We start from the raw sequence: 16260 nt of genomic DNA on the forward strand, positions 1-16260 counted from the left end.
GTCCAGTCCCTTCCGCCCAGACTAAGCCAAGTGTCCCTGCATAAGTTCCTGGTTTCAAACAGCCAATTCATGCATTGAGCACAGGACTTGGTCCCACTGCCTAGATGCCTCCCAAACTGATCAAGCCAATCAACTGTCTCACCTATTCAGAGGGCCTGATCCAGCTGGGAGCCCCTCAGCCTTTGGTTCATAGTTCATGTGTTTCTATTCATTTGGCTATTTTTTTTCAATAATTGAGTAAAACTGAAATTTATTATAAGCCACAGTCGTCCTAGGGACCTCCATGCTATATATATATATATATATATAGCCTTTATGGTTCTATGGGTTGTGGTCTGATTGTTCATTTTATATCTAGAATCCACCAATGAGTGAGTACATACCATAACTGTCTTTCTGGGTTTGGGTTACCTCACTCAGGATGATTTTTTCTAGTTCCATCCATTTGCCTGCAAATTTCATGCTTTCATTGTTTTTCTCTGCTGAGTAGTACTCCATTGTGTATATGTACCACATTTTTTTCATCCATTCTTCCGTTGATGGGCATCTAGGCTGTTTCCAGGTTCTGGCTATTACAAATAGTGCTGCTATGAACATAGATGAGCATGTATCTTTATGGTATGTATCAGCATTCTTTGGGTATATGCCCAAGAGTGGTATGGCTGGATCTTGAGGTAGTTCGATTCCTAATTTTCTGAGAAACCGCCATACTGATTTCCACAGTGGTTGTACAAGTTTACATTCCCACCAACAGTGGAGGAGTGTTCCCTTTGCTCCACATCCTCTCCAACATTGGTTGTCATTGGTGTTTTTGATCTTAGCCATTCTAACAGGTGTAAGGTGGTATCTCAGAGTCGTTTTGATTTGCATTTCTCTGATGATTAAGGATGTTGAGCATTTCTTTAAATGTCTTTCAGCCATTTGTAGTTCTTGTTTTGTGAATTCTCTGTTTAGCTCTTTAGCCCATTTTTTAATTGGACTGTTCAGTGCTCTGATGTCTAGTTTCTTGAGTTCTTTATATATTGTGGAGATCAATCCTCTGTCAGATGTGGGATTGGTGAAGATCTTTTCCCAATCTGTTGGCTGTCTTTTTGTCTTATTGACTGTGTCTTTTGCCCTGCAAAAGCTTCTCAGTTTTGAGAGGTCCCATTTATTAATGGTTGTGCTCAGGGTCTGTGCTGTCGGTGTTTTTATTTAGGAAATGGTCTCCAGTGCCAATGCGTTCAAGAGTGCTTCCTATTTTCTTTTCTATTAAGTTTAGTGTATCTGGATTTATGTTTAGGTCTTTGATCCACTTGGACTTGAGTTTTGTGCATGGTGACAGATATGGATCTATTTGTAATCTTTTACATATTGACATCCAGTTATGCCAGCACCATTTGTTGAAGATACTTTCTTTGTTCCATTGTATAGTTTTGGCTCCTTTGTCAAAAACCAGGTGTTCATATGTGCATGGATTAATGTCAGGGTCTTCAATTCGATTCCATTGGTCCGTATGTCTGTTTTTATACCAGTACCAAGCTGTTTTTATTACTATGGCTCTATAGTAGAGTTTGAGGTCCGGGATGGTGATGCCTCCAAGGGTTGCTTTATCATATAGGATTCTTTTAGCTATCCTGGGTCTTTTGTTTTTCCATATAAAGTTGAGTATTTTTCTTTCCAAGTCTGTGAAGAATTGTGTTGGGATTTTGATGGGGATTGCATTGAATCTGTAGATTGCTTTTGGTAAGATTGCCATTTTTACTATGTTAATCCTACCTACCCATGAGCATGGGAGAGTCTTATTAATAAAACAAACCCAAGGCCAGTTTTTGGGGTGAATGCTGGAAGATCAGAGAAGCAGAACAAGCCACAGCCACCTCATCTTGCCAATTCCTCAGCTGATCCTGTTTCCTCAGACTGGATGGCTGTCCGTTGAACTGTCCTACTCAAAAGCCTAAAAGCTTAACCTGCCTAGTTCCTGGTTTTCACGCCTTATATACCTTTCTGCTTTCTGCCATCACTTCCTGGGATTAAAGGCTGGCTTTCTGGGATTAAAGGTGTGTGTCACCATGCCTGGCTGTTTCCAGTGTGGCCTTGAACTCACAGAGATCCAGGCGGATCTCTGCCTCTGGAATGCTAGGATTAAAGGCGTGTGTGCCACCATTTTCTGGCCTCTGTATCTAGTGGCTGATCTGTTCTCTGACCCCAGATAAGTTTATTAGGGTGCACAATATTTTGGGGAACACAATATCACCACAAATCTATAAAGTTCCTCCCATTCCCTGGCACTTACACATCCCTTTAGGCTGCAGTCATCAGGAAAGGGGGAGAACGTGAGTGACCTTATAAAAAAACTATCTTAGGAAATGATGACACAGACCGACAGGTTAGTCTTCTTTCTATCGCTTTCCTGAGAAGCCATTCAGTGCCCCGAGCTCCTTTTGATGTGATGTGTGGAAACCTTTTGTGTTGAGAACTTTTCCACTGCCCCTAGGGGCGTGTGTGTGTGTGTGTGTGTGTGTGTGTGTGTGTGTGTGTGTGTGCGTGCGTGCGTGCGCGTGTTCGCGCTCTCACACACACTTGTGCCCCATGTGGGTACTTGTGGAGGCCAGAAAAGCACATTGCATCCCCTAGGGCTTGGGGTTCCAGGTGGTTGTGAATGAGCGCCTCAGGAGTGCCTGGTGTGTGTGTGTCTCAGGAAGTTCTCTTAGCCACTGAGCTGTTTCTCTCCCCTTCTTCCCTCCTCGTTTTTAAGTCTAAAAGTGTTGTTTTTGTTGTTGTTATTTGAGAATTTCAGACATCATTGTTTACATCATTTCTACCCCTGCCTCTCTTCCCTCTGACTCTTCCCATGTCCTTTTCACTCGTCTCAAATTCATGCCCTCTTCTGTATTATTGTAATAGACATTACATATGCACATACATATAAGTACATATGATTGTGCATGTATTTAGGGCTCACCACTTGGGATTAGATAACCTTTCAGGGGACTCGTGCCCAGAGAATACTGATTCTTCCTTTCTCGACAGCCAGCGTGTGTAGCTCTTCATCTAGGCGTGGGGACTGTGAGATTTCCCCCATCCACGTAGGCATACAGTGCCATTGTCATGCCGATCTTCCTTAGGTGACCGTATTGTTGTGGTTTCCTGCCCTGTCCTGTAGAAAAGACACACTCTCTGCAGTAGATGTCTCGGTCCTCTGGTTCTCTGAGTCTTCCCAACCCCTCTTCCGCAATGTTCCCTGAGAATTACATGTAGGGTCGTGTTGTATCAAACGGGTTGTGCACACCACAGTCGGCTGTTCTCTCTGTAGTTTGACCAGTTGTGCAGGGGTGGATAAACATTTTTTAAAAAATAGGCAATAGGATGGATTTAGCCCTTGAGCCATAGTGTAATATTACTTCTTTAGGTCATACTAGTATATTTGTGTATTTAAATTAAAAATATGCATGCTCTCTTTTTTTTAAGAAAAATATGTGTTGATGTAGAACTAAAATTTGTTAGTGGACCACATAGATGATAGGAGGTACTCCCTTCTAAATCCCATTCACTGATAATTAAAATCTTTTGGAATATATTCTAGAAATCATCTTTCTGGGTGCATTTTTCATAATTGAGATTACAGTGTATCCATTGGTCTGTATTTTTTCATGTGCTTGATACTGAGGTCAGTTTGAGTTGACTAAACCTTCTTCTGTCTCCCAGGTGCAGAAGGCAGTTGAGGAAGACAACTGCTGCTTTGGGACTATTGACACTTGGCTCTTACACAAGCTCACAAAAGGTAAAGAACGTCACCGGCCTGTTGCAGTTGATCAAAATGAGACTGAGGGACCAGAGTTGCCTAAAAGAGAGTAGGAATTACTTCTACCACGCTTTTTTCTTTCCATATCCCAAACGCCCTGCTGTTTTGGCACACTAGTAACTACATGTTGCAATAAAGCTAGCTGTATTTCCGTTTCTTTTGGAAGAGGAAGACGGCTTAAAGATGCTGATGAAACTTCAAAGTCTAAGACTTGGGGAACAGTGTTGATTTCAGAGTGCTAAAATAAGACTCCCAGGTAAGATGGGGGGCTAGAAGCAGCACTCACATACGTGATAGTGAAAGAGTCAGAATAAGAAGAAATAGACTTGGTTCCAAAGAGAGAAAGAGCTTCAGAAACCTACAGAGGAAATAGAAGGAAGCCCACAAGGGTAGAGACAGAGATGGACAGTGCAGAGGCTGAGCACAGCTTGGGCCCCGCAGCTCCCCGAGAAGTAGGGGAAGGTTAGGCACGTCCACAAGCACTGTGTGTTCCTTTCACTGACTCATACTGGGGATGGAGCCTTCAAGAGCTGGCTGGTTAAGAAAATCCCCAGATAAAATGGGAGGGGCTAGGCAAATTGCAACAGAGAACCAAAGCATCATGATAAAGCAACATGACTCCTTCAGAAGACCATAACTTCTCAATGACTAAACTTCATCAAAGGTAGTGAAGGAGGTAAAATGTGAGGGGAAGAGTTCAAGTTTATTGGTTAAAAAAAAAAAAAAAAAAAAAAAAAGATGGATGGCAGGAAAGAGGATACAAGCAAGCAGATTAATTGAATTCCAGGTCAGCATTTTTAAAGAAAACATCAGCCATCTGGATGACTACATGAAGGCAGAGTCCAGTAGGAAAATTGATATTCTGAAAAACAACAAATAGAAATGTTGGAAATGAAAAACTCAGTGAATCAAATAAGAAATACAGTGGAAAGTTTCACCAATGTATCTAACCAACTGGAAGAAAGAATAAAAGGAAAAGAGGGCAGAGTTTACAGAGTACCACAGCCAGACCCCAAGAAGGGAAAAAAAAAACAAAACAAAAAAACAACGAACAAATATGACCACAACGTCCAGAAAATCTGGGGTGTGATCGGGAGTCCCAAGCTAAACTTTCATGGGATAAAGAGACAAATACTAAAAAGCAGCATCTATTCGAAGAAATTATAGCAGAGAATTTCCTAAATCAAGAGAAGAAATGAATGTCCAATAGAAGGGGTGCCGAGAACCCCACATAGGTAGTCCAAAGAAGAACCTTTTCATGGTATAGTCAAAATGCCAAAACACAGAGCGAAGAACACCGAAAGCTGTCAGGAGAAAAGCCACCTCACTCACAAAAGCAGACACATATGAATGTCATCACATTGCCCTGTGGAGTCCAGCGTGGAATGATGATGCTTTCAAGCCCGGAAAGTACAAACAGCCAGCCAAGAGTGCTATGCCCGGCAAAGCTACCTTTTACAGATGATGGAGAAACAAGGACATTTATTTCAAGGACAGCCAGGCTCAGGCTGTCCTTGACTTTCAAGCCGGTGATACAGAAGATGTATCAAGGGATACCATACACCGAAGAGGAAGAAAGTCTCAGTCATAAGAATACAGGAAAGAGTACATTTTATGAGAGGAAGGAATCCGTCTTGTCCAGCACAGTAAACCAGCCAGGCCTTCATACTGATGGGGCAGAAAGAAGAGAGCAAGTGTGTGGCCAAGCAGAGAATTAACTAGGAACATTGTAGTGATGCACCATGGGAGCCAGTGGACAAGCTGCTGGAGTCAGTGTTCTCTGTCCACCGTGTGGGGCCAGAGGCAGGGTGGCAGACACATTTATTGAGTTGTGTCCTCAGCACTCAGTGACATTCTTCATCACAGAACTAGAAGAAAACAATCCTAGCTGGAGATGGTGATGCATTCCTGTAGTCCCTGCACTTGTGAATCAGAGGCAGGTGGATCTTTGAGTTTCAAGACCAGCCTGGTCTACATAGCAAGTTCTAGCCCAGCTAGAGCTACAACATCAGACTCTGTCTCAAAACAAAAATAAAAATAACACAAGACAGTTGGGTGTGGTGGTGGCATGCCACCCATCCCATTTAATTCCATCACTCAGGAGGTAGGGGCAGGCTGATTTCCTTGAATTAGAGGCCAGCTTGGTCTACAGAGCAAGCTCCAGGACAGCCAGGACTACATAGAGAGATCCTGTCTCAAAAAAACAAAACAAAACAAACAAACAAACAAAAAAAAAAAACAGATTATTTTGGGCTGGAGAGATGGCTCAGTGGTTAAGAATATTTGCTATTGCTCTTCCAGAAGACTCGAGTTTGGTTCTCTATATTTCAGGTGGCTAACAATTGTCTGTAACACTGGCTCCTGGGATCCCACGCTCTTTTCTGGCCTTTGTGGACACCTTCATACATGTAGGCACATACACAGATTAAAAAAAGAAAATAAACCTTAAAAAGAAAAAGGATCTTAAGGCAAAATGCATCAGGACATGTTCTTGGCAAGGACTTTCTGGAAAGGACTCTATTAGCATAGGAATAATCCCAATAATTGGTGAATAGGATTGCTCGAAATGAAAAATTTCTGCACAGTGAAGGAAACAGTCATTTAAATAAACACCCTAAAGAGTTGGGGGTGGGGAATCTTTGCCACCTACACATCAGACCAGTGATTAATATCTGAATATTTAAAGAATGTAAAAATTAAACACAAACCCCTCAGTCATCTTAAGGAAGAAATAGAAATGCCCAATAGTTATTTTAAAAAGTGTCCAGTATTTTAGTCATGAGGGAAATGCACGCTGAAACTGCTTTGAATTCCATCTTGCCCAGATCAGAATGGCTGTCATCAAGAAGATAAATAAAGCCAGGTATGGTGGCTCAAGCCTTTAATCCCTGCATTTGGGAGGCAGAGGCAAGTGACTCTGTGTGAGTTCAAGGCCAGCCTTGTCTACATAGCAAGTTCCAGAACATCCAAGGCAATAGAGAGAGACCCTGTCTCAAAATAAAACAAAAACAAAAACACAAGAAGTAAGTGGCAGCACATGCTTGTGAGGATGTGGGAAGAGGAGCCCTTCTTCACTGCTGCTCCTGGGAATATGAGCTTGCGCAGCCACGATGGAAACCAGCAAGGAGGCTTCTCAACAAGTAAAAAGACAATTACCACAGGACCTGGCCATACCACTCAGGTATATAACTGGAGGACTCTAAGCATGCCACAGAGATGCCTACACATCTATGTTTATTGTCCTATTGTATAGCCAAGAAAGGAAACCAGCCTAGAAGTCCACCAACACATAATCAATACAAGAAAAATGTGGTACAAACATAAAATGCAGTTTTATTCAGCTGTTAAAAGAAAAAAGGAGTCATTACATTTGCAGGAAAATGAATGGAGCTGGAAATCATGTTAAGTGAGATAAGCCAGACTTAGAAGAAAAGATACCACATTATCTCTCATATGTGGAGTCTATATTTAAGTACGTGTGTGTGTGTGTGTGTGTGTGTGTGTGTGTGTGTGTGTGTGAGAGAGAGAGATCTGGGTCATTAAACCGGAGGATCATGGGAGAGAAGGAAGAGATTTTTTTCAGGGATGGGAACAGAGGGTGGTGGAATACATGTGACATCCACTCCAAAGGGCCGTCTGTCTAGGGGAAGGAAGGGAAAAGTTAAAATGGGTGTGGCACATAGGGGGCAAGACAAATTAGCATAAAGCACAATAACATTAGCATAAAGTACAATAACATATATGAAAATGCCATAATGAAACACATGGATTTGTGTGCTAGCTTGTGGTGGTATTGTGTTCCCCAAAATATTGTGCACCCTAATAAACTTATCTGGGGTCAGAGAACAGAACAGCCACTAGATATAGAGGCCAGAAAATGGTGGCACACACGCCTTTAATCCTATCACTCAAGAGGCAGAGATCCATCCGGATCTCTGTGAGTTCAAGACCACACTGGAAACAGCCAGGCTGGTAACAAGAGCCTTTAATCCCAGGAAGTGATGGCAGAAAGCAGAAAGGTATTTAAGGCGTGAGGATGAGGAACTAGAGCTGGTTAAGCTTTTAGGCTTTTGAGCAGCACAGTTCAGCTGAGATCCAGAAGTTTCCAGTCTGAAGAAACAGGAGCAGCTGAGGAATTGGTGAGGTGAGGTGGCTGTGGCTTGTTCTGCTTCTCTGATCTTCCAGCATTCACCCCAATGCCCAGCTCCGGGTTTATTTTCATTAATAAGAACTTCTAAGATTCATGCTACACTAACTTAAAAAAAATAATTTAAGGGGATGAAGAGGTGGCTTAGCTATTAATTACCAAAGATCCACATGTTGGCTCACAACCATTCTGAACTCCAGTTCCAGGGAACCCAATGCCCTCTTCTGACTCCCAAGGGCACCAGGCATGCATGTGGTGCACGGACATACATGCAGGCGAAACACTATTACACATGGAAAAAGTAAATATAACTTTAAATTTTGAAAAATAAATAAAACAGTGATAACACTGTACTTGGATAGACTTTGCCGGGGGAGTAGGGGGTTGGGGCAGTTAACTTAACATCTCTACACCTTTTCCCTTAAAACTGAAGATCCTAGCCGGGCCATGGTGGCACACTCCTTTAATCCCAGCACTCAGGAGGCAGAGGCAGGCAGATCTCTGTGAGTTCGAGGCCAGCCTGATCTACAGAGCAAGTTCGAGGACAGGCTCCAAAGCTACACAGAGAAACCAAAACAAAAAAGTGAAAGAAAAAAAAAACAAAAACTCAGGATCCTAAGGTTTTATCTATAAAATTGCTTTTGTAACGTTCAGGGACTGGTGAGATGGCTTAGCCGGTAAGGATGCCGACTGCCAAGCCTGATGCCCTGAGACAATCCCTAGAGCCCACATGGTAGCGATAACCGACTCCATAAAGTTGTCTTCTGGCCTCCATATGAAGACAGTGGTGTGCATTGGGAAGGGGACGGTGGCTGGTGAGACACCCGCTGCCAAGCCTGAGGACCAAATCTGATCCCGGGGACCCATGGTGGAGAGAGCGAGCAGACACTTGAAGTCACCCTCTTGTCTTCGCTGTGTGCTGTGACTGATACACACACATACACTAATTGTAATTTGGAGAATTTTAAATAGAGTCTTAAAGTAAAAAACTATAAAGGTTCATAAAGATTTAGTGGGAATTTTCCTGGAAACTTGAATGTAGCAAAGATTCATTTTAGGATGAATTTGAAGGCAGACAAAAGTCTAGATTGTACACCAAGGTTAGATGATTTATATTACCTGATAATAAATGTGTTATTTCTAATGTAAATTTAGGTTCTTCGTATGCCACGGATTATTCAAATGCCAGTACAACTGGATTTTTTGATCCATTTGGGGTAAAGACTTTTATCTTCTTTTTTGAATCAGCAGTTTTTTCTGTAATTTAGGCTAGATTCTTTTTTTAACTGATTGTGGTTGACAGTCCTATTTATTGTGTACAATGTGATGTTTTCTCGATGTGGGTAGAGGTGTGAGGCATTCCAGCTTGCATATCCTGACGCCCTATTTTCATGCCCAGATGTGTTGGAGCAAGCTCATGACCTCCATAGTTTCCATACCGCTCTCGATCCTGCCTCCTGTGAAGGACACAAGGTAAATGTGAGCACCAGACACAGACCTGTAGAACTGCCTTTGAAATCTCTCTGCTTTGCTGGGGAAGGGATGCTTTGTTTTGCTTTGTGTTTCGTTCACCCATTTGCTGCTTCTGCATCGGGTTCTCTAATGTTGTGGCCTGTGTGAAAAGCAGTTTGCTGGATTTTAGAATGAATGTGTCCAGAGCCACAATTAACTCTTCCATCCATCTTATTTGAAGCTATAATTTTGGATCAGTGGATGAAGAGATATTTGGTGTGCCTATACCAGTTGTTGCCTTGGTAAGTAGACGACATGGGGGTAAAGACTAAATGAATATGTTTGAATAGTTGGGAACTGGCTTTAAGAGAAACAGAGGTCTTCGTAGACTAAAACTAAAGCCTGAGCCAGGTGTGGCGGCTCATGGCTTTAATCCCAGTACTCAGGGGCACAAGAAGATAGATCTTTGTGAGTTCAAAGCCAGCCCAATCTACATAGCAAGTTCTGGGGCAGCCAGGGCTACATAGTGAGATCCTACTGTTCTCAATGTTAGCGTTAGAACTTTTGCCATTCTGGGTGAGGCTGGGGTTCAATGTCAGCACTGAAGAAGAAACAGACAGTATGCCTAGTAGTTCTTTTCTTTCTTTCAAGTTGAAAGGGTCATGCATATAATGGGAAGCATCCCCTGTATTCTGGGTGGAGGACCACCCTGTATTCTGGGTGGAGGACCACTGGCCAGTCTTCTACGGTGGAAGTACTCTGTAACCATTCCCAACTAGTACATTTTCTAAAGATACTGTGTTCTGAGTAATATTTTACTTCTCTTGATGCAGTTTTAAAAGCAGTGAGGGGCTACTGCTTAGATTACATTTCATCACAACAGCCCAAACCAGTAATAAGGGATTGATATTAGAGGAGGAAGTTGTATTTGGATTACAAAATACAACTTCCAAAATATAAAAGTATTTGATTACAAAACCCTTAGCATACAACTGCCCAGGTAGATATCAGCATAAAAATAAAATAATTGCTGAGGATAGGTTTAGTGTTAGATTAAGATATGGCTCAGATTAATTTAAAGAGGGGGGGATTCTTTATTTTATTTATTTTTTTATTTTTTGGTTTTTCCAAGACGGGGTTTCTCTGTGTAGCTTTGTGCCTTTCCTGGATCTCGCTCTGTAGACCAGGCTGACCTTGAACTCACAGAGTGCTGGGATTAAAGGCGTGTGCCACCACTGCCCAGCTATTTATTTTGTTTTTATAGTAATGTGTGGACTTGCTAATGCTAGGGTCTTATTCTGTAGCTTGGGCTAGCCTTGAATTCTCTGCAAGCCACTCAGTCGCACCCATGTGTTCCCCTACCCCTGTGCTTTCATTTTTTTTAAATTTTTTTTGTGGTGGGGACAGGATCTTGTTATCAGTTCAGGCTTGCCTCTAACTTAAAATCCTCCCGTCAGACTCTGCAGTGTTGGGGTTGTATGTTCAACTATGCTTGGCCTCAGAAGAATCAAACTCAGTGTCGGGTTTAGTGGCAGAAGCGTTTATCTGCTGAGCCATCCTGCCAACCCTATTTTTATTTTTTATTTTATTTCTTGGTTTAATGTGGTGCTAGTGACCATGACTGTGTGCAGACAAGGCAAGTGCTCTGCAGTGGTGTGTGCTTAATAGTCTCAGCTACTCAGGAGGCTGAGGCACCAGGGGAGGTCTAGGCTGCCCTGGTGAACATGGCAGCCTGTCCCTAAAAAGAAAAAAAGTTCTGAGTGTGACTTAGTGTAGAGAACTCGTCAGCACATGTGAGGCTTCTGGATTGATGTCCAGTGCTGTAGGAAGTTAAATGAGCAGCTTTATGTGTATTTACATGTAGCCATCGTAACAAAATTAAAATCTTTTAAAATAGGAAATACAAGTTTAGGCCGGGCGGTGGTGGCGCATGCCTTTAATCCCAGCACTTGGGCACTTGGGGAGGCAGAGGCAAGTGGATCTCTGAGTTGTCAGAGGCCAGCCTGGGTACAGCGGGAGTTCCAGGACAGCAAAGGCTACACAGAGAAACCCTGTCTAGAAAAAAAAAAAAAAAGGAAAGGAAATACATGTGGTTTAAGACTTCTGACTTTATTATAACCTCTGTCACTCTTAGTAAAAGAGAAATTCATGAGATCTTGACAAATGAGTGAAACCTCCAAGGTGAGAATGAAAAAGTATTGTTTTTTGGTACAGTTTTTATGCTGACGTTCCTGGAATTACTCATGAACTAGATTGGCACCAGCACCCCTTAGACTAGTCAGTTGCCCGAAGTGCTGTCCAGAGAGACCCTGAGCTATGCAACTGTTGTCTTTGGGGTTTATTTTTAAATTAAGGAAATGGCTAAAAACAAAAGTAAGTGAAATGTGTAATCGTGAGACTCCTATAAATGGGAAATGGACGATACTAAGTAAGTGCTGGTAGAGTGTGCATCTCACAGTTGAACACCTTGGCAGGTTGGTGACCAGCAGTCGGCCATGTTTGGAGAGTGCTGCTTCCAGACAGGAGATGTGAAATTAACCATGGGAACTGGGACATTTTTGGATATTAATACAGGAAGCAGCCCTCAACATAGTAATGGAGGTAAGTAATCAGGATGTATCTTGTTCCTAAGATAAAATAATGCTTGTGTTTCTTTGTGATGTATATCCGAACACTCACTCTCTCTCTCTCTCTCTCTCTCTCTCTCTCTCTCTCTCTCTCACGCGCACGCGCGCGCACGCACGCACGCGCGCACACACACACACACACACACACACACACACACACACACACACTTTGTTTTTCCCCTCAGGCAGGGTTTCTCTGTGTAGTTTTGGTGCCTGTTCTGGATCTCACTCTGTATAGATTGGTGTGCACCACCACTGCCTGGCTCTAATTTCCCATTTTATGTTAAGGATATTCTTTGATATATTATTATTATTAGAGATAATTAATTTCCATTGCCTTTAAAATAATTAAAAGAATTAAATTAGAAGCATTAAAAATAAAGATGTTGCCAGGTGGTGGTGGTGGTGGTGGTGGTGGTGGTGGTGGTGGTGGTGCACACCTTTAATCCCAGCACTTGGGAAGCAGAGGCAAGTGGATCTCCCAAGTTCAAGGCCAGCCTGTTCTGCAGAGTGAGTTCCAGGATAGCCAGAGCTATATAGAAAAATGTCTCAAAAAACCAAAAACCCCAAAGTTGTTCATAGAAAAAATATTAGATAGATTATGCTATTTTGGTCAGCTTTCCAAATATTTATTTGTATTACATACTATATTTGTTTAAATTTTACTATCAAAGTCTAAATCTCTCTTTTTCTGATTGACTTATTCATTGATTAATTGATTTTGATGTTGCTAATGGGGAATCAAACGCAGGCCTTTACACACGCTAGCAAGTATCGTATGCCTTGGGATACAAACCTGTTTCCTTTTTTCTATGGGTTAGAGACTTGCGGGGTGGTAATTGCCAACTAGTGATGAATATGTGTTTAGGGCCTTTTTAGGTTTTGGAGACCGAGTCTTATTATGTAGCCCACACTGACCTTGAACTTGCTATGTAGACAAAGATGACCTGGAACCACCGATCCCCTTGGCTACACACACACACACACACACACACACACACACACACACACACACACCTGGGATTATCGCTCTGCCACCATGCCTGGTTTAGATGGTGCTTCGGATGGAACACAGGGCCTCGTGTGGGCTAGGCAAGCACTCTTCCAGCTAAGCTACATCCTCAGCGTTGTCAAAGATGCATTTAAAAATCATTTCCCAGCCTTCCCTCTGCAGCCTGGGCCTTTTTCCCAGGCTGGCAGGGGTCAAAGCTAGAAGAAGGTGGTCACTGTATTTCATTGTCCTGACTTAGGACTTTGCTGGAAGACTACAAAATAAACAAAATAGTGTAGTTAATGCTCTGGCACAGTCCTCTCTAGTAACCTTTATTTTGCAGTTCAGATACCCATTGCCATGTGTCTAGAGACATGGATGTACCGGTAGGTATTAAAAGCTAATAGCCAGGGCCCGGGGATATAGTTCAGTGGTGGAGGATTTACCTAGCATGCACCAGACCCTTACTTCAATTCCCAGCTCCTGAAACAAGACTAGCAACAGCAAAACAAAGGAGAACAAAAGCAGAACGTGCCCTTCACAGTTCTTGTACATACTGTACGCCAGGCTCTGAGCTTGTTCCTTATGGGGCACCTCTGTTTAGGCCCACAGCAGCTCTCTGGGGTAGGCCTCATTTCACTTGGAATAACCAAGGCTGAAGGTCCCGAAACGCTAAGATCATACCTAGTGAGGGCTGGGATTTGAACTCAGGCGGGCTTAGTGCGTAAGCACTTGGTGGTGGTTTGTGTATCAGACTTTTGTGTGGTGGTTGGTGTTGCAGTTCATTGTGTGTTTGCTGTGTGACTGACTGTTGGTTTGCTTGTTTGCTTTCTAAGGCTTTTATCCACTAATCGGATGGAAGATTGGGCAGGAAGTGGTGTGTTTAGCTGAAGGCAATGCAGGAGACACGGGCACCGCCATAATATGGGCTCAGAAATTAGGTAAGTCACCGCAAACAACACCCACAGGCCGGACTTGGGTTTAAGTTTGCCCAGGTTCTAGATCCATAGATGAAGAATGGACCATTCCAATGAGACACCAAAATAAAGTATCATGTACTAGGAGAAAATATAGACTAGTATTCAAATATATTTTTTCATATATTGGGTTGGTAAAAACTAGGTATTAAGGCTAGGAATTGAAAGGAAAAAGAATAAGCTATAGTCTGAAGAGTTTGTCTAAGTATTCTTTATCAATAGAAAGTCAGGAACCAGATACGGGGTAAGTACCTGAACAATGGAGAGGCAGCAGAGCAGCTACCAGTGACTTCCTGTCTCTTGCCTTCCTCCATCCAAAAAAGGCCGAGATCCTCTCTCAGCCCTGCCCTACTACTTCCTGTCTCCTGTCTGTCCTCGGTCCACCAAAACCTCTATGGTTAATTTTGGTCATCTAGTGGCCAGCTCCGCCCTGACTCCGAGCAACCTTTATTGTCAGAATATGATCAAAATATCACACAACAATAGTCATTACATGCTTTTTGTTTATTTTATTTATTTATTTTGGTTTTTCAAGATAGAGTTTCTCTGTGTTGCCCTGGCTGTCCTGGAACTCACTCTAGACCATGTTGTCCTCTAACTCACAGAGATCCACCTGCCTCTGCCTTCTGAGTGCTGGGATTAAGGTGTGCACCACCACACCCAGCTCATACACACTTTTAGTCCTAGCATCTGGGAGGCAGAGTTTAAGGTCCCTTTCATTACATAGCATGTTCAAGACCAGCATGAGCTACATAGTAAAATCTAGTCTTGGAAGAAAGGAAGGTAGGAAGGTAGGAAGGAAGGAAGGAAGGAAGGAAGGAAGGAAGGAAGGAAGGAAGGAAGGAAGGAAGGAAGATGAGAAGGATGTAAGTATCTAAAACACCAGAATGTATAGGAAGAGCTATGCTGTGAGCAAAATAAAAGGACAAAAGGATAAGAACCATTAGTAACAGCCAGGCATAGTGGCACAGGCCTTTAATCCCATTGCTGAGGAGGCAGAGGCAGGTGGATCTGAGTCTGAGGCCAGCCTGGTCTACAGAGTGAGACCCTGTCTCAACAACAAGAGAACCAACAGTAGCTGATGTCAGGGAGATTAGTAAATGACAAGGAGCCAACCAGCTGGTGGTAAATACCTCTAAGGCCAGCACTAAACAGGCAGAGGCTGGAGCATGGACACAAAGTTTGAGTTCAGGCTGGTTTATATAGCAAGTTCCGGGCCAGCTAGGGCTATAGTGAGACCTTGTCTCAAAACAAAAAACTCTGCCTCCTGAGTGCTGGACTAAGGCATGCGCCATCACCCCTGGGCTGTTCTGCCTCTTTCTATGTTCTTCTCTCTCTCTCTCTCTCTGCTCTGTTCCTGCTTCTCTCCTGGCCATGTCCAGTCTGTTGGTCATGTCTGCTTCCTTCTCTCTGCTCTGGACTCTTCCAGATGCCTCTGGCTGTTCCCCTCATAGCCACAATTAAAATCTTCCCCTTAACCATAACATGGAGTGGTCATGTCCTCAGTTTCTACAAAAGCCACTTTAAGCCTGGCAGTGGTGGCGCACGCCTTTAATCCCAGCACTCGGGAGGCAGAGCCAGGTGGATCTGTGTGAGTTCGAGGCCAGCCTGGGCTACCAAGTGAGTTCCAGGAAAGGCGCAAAGCTACACAGAGAAGCCCTGTCTCGAAAAACAAAAAACGAAACGAAACAAAAGCCACTTTAAAAAGAAAGTTTAGGGAGCTGAGAGAGAGAGTTCAGTGGCTAAGAACACTAGCTGTATGTAAAGTTAAAAAGTATGTTGAAGTTTAAAAAACCTTTAGATTATCAGAAATTACATATGTAATATAAAAATATATATTTATATATATATCATTATATATGTAATATATAAAAATATATATATCTTTTTTTTTAGTTAATACTTTTCAGTTTTACCCACAGAGGTAGGAAGAAAAGGCTAGACTATTTCATTTCACATTCATTGGAGTTCACGTTCCATGTAACACCACATGCTCGTTTCAGAATCTTGGATAGTCGGGGGCTGAAACGGTGTGGAGGCGGCTGGGTGTGCTGTTCCTGGGGATTCTCACAGGGAGAAAGCCTCTTTGGGAGAGCCAGGACCTGACCTTGAGAGGCAGCAGGACTCCTGGCTGAGATCGGAGACCAGCTCTTCCTGAGGCCAGTCCAGCCTCTGGCAGGAAAATGAAACAATGTTTCAACTAGAAGAGAAGGTGGTCCATTGAAGATTTAGCTTAACTTTCAATCTGCCTGTAGCTAATACTTGCTCTATTTGTCAGAAAT

General features: G+C 42.9%; 1 protein-coding gene across 1 annotated transcript in view; it reads left to right on the forward strand.

The window, feature by feature from the left end:
- Gk5 (glycerol kinase 5) overlaps positions 1 to 16260 on the forward strand; it is a 69832-nt gene that overhangs the window by 29571 nt on the left and 24001 nt on the right. The window contains exons 6-11 of the mRNA XM_028866017.2: positions 3688 to 3763; positions 9087 to 9148; positions 9331 to 9404; positions 9625 to 9685; positions 11858 to 11984; positions 13838 to 13942. Of these exons, the coding sequence (XP_028721850.1) occupies positions 3688 to 3763; positions 9087 to 9148; positions 9331 to 9404; positions 9625 to 9685; positions 11858 to 11984; positions 13838 to 13942 (505 nt within the window). The remainder of the gene's footprint in view (positions 1 to 3687; positions 3764 to 9086; positions 9149 to 9330; positions 9405 to 9624; positions 9686 to 11857; positions 11985 to 13837; positions 13943 to 16260) is intronic.

The sequence above is a fragment of the Peromyscus leucopus genome, chromosome 7 (genome assembly GCF_004664715.2).
Source record: "Peromyscus leucopus breed LL Stock chromosome 7, UCI_PerLeu_2.1, whole genome shotgun sequence".
In the NCBI taxonomy this organism is placed as follows: Eukaryota; Metazoa; Chordata; class Mammalia; order Rodentia; family Cricetidae; genus Peromyscus; species Peromyscus leucopus.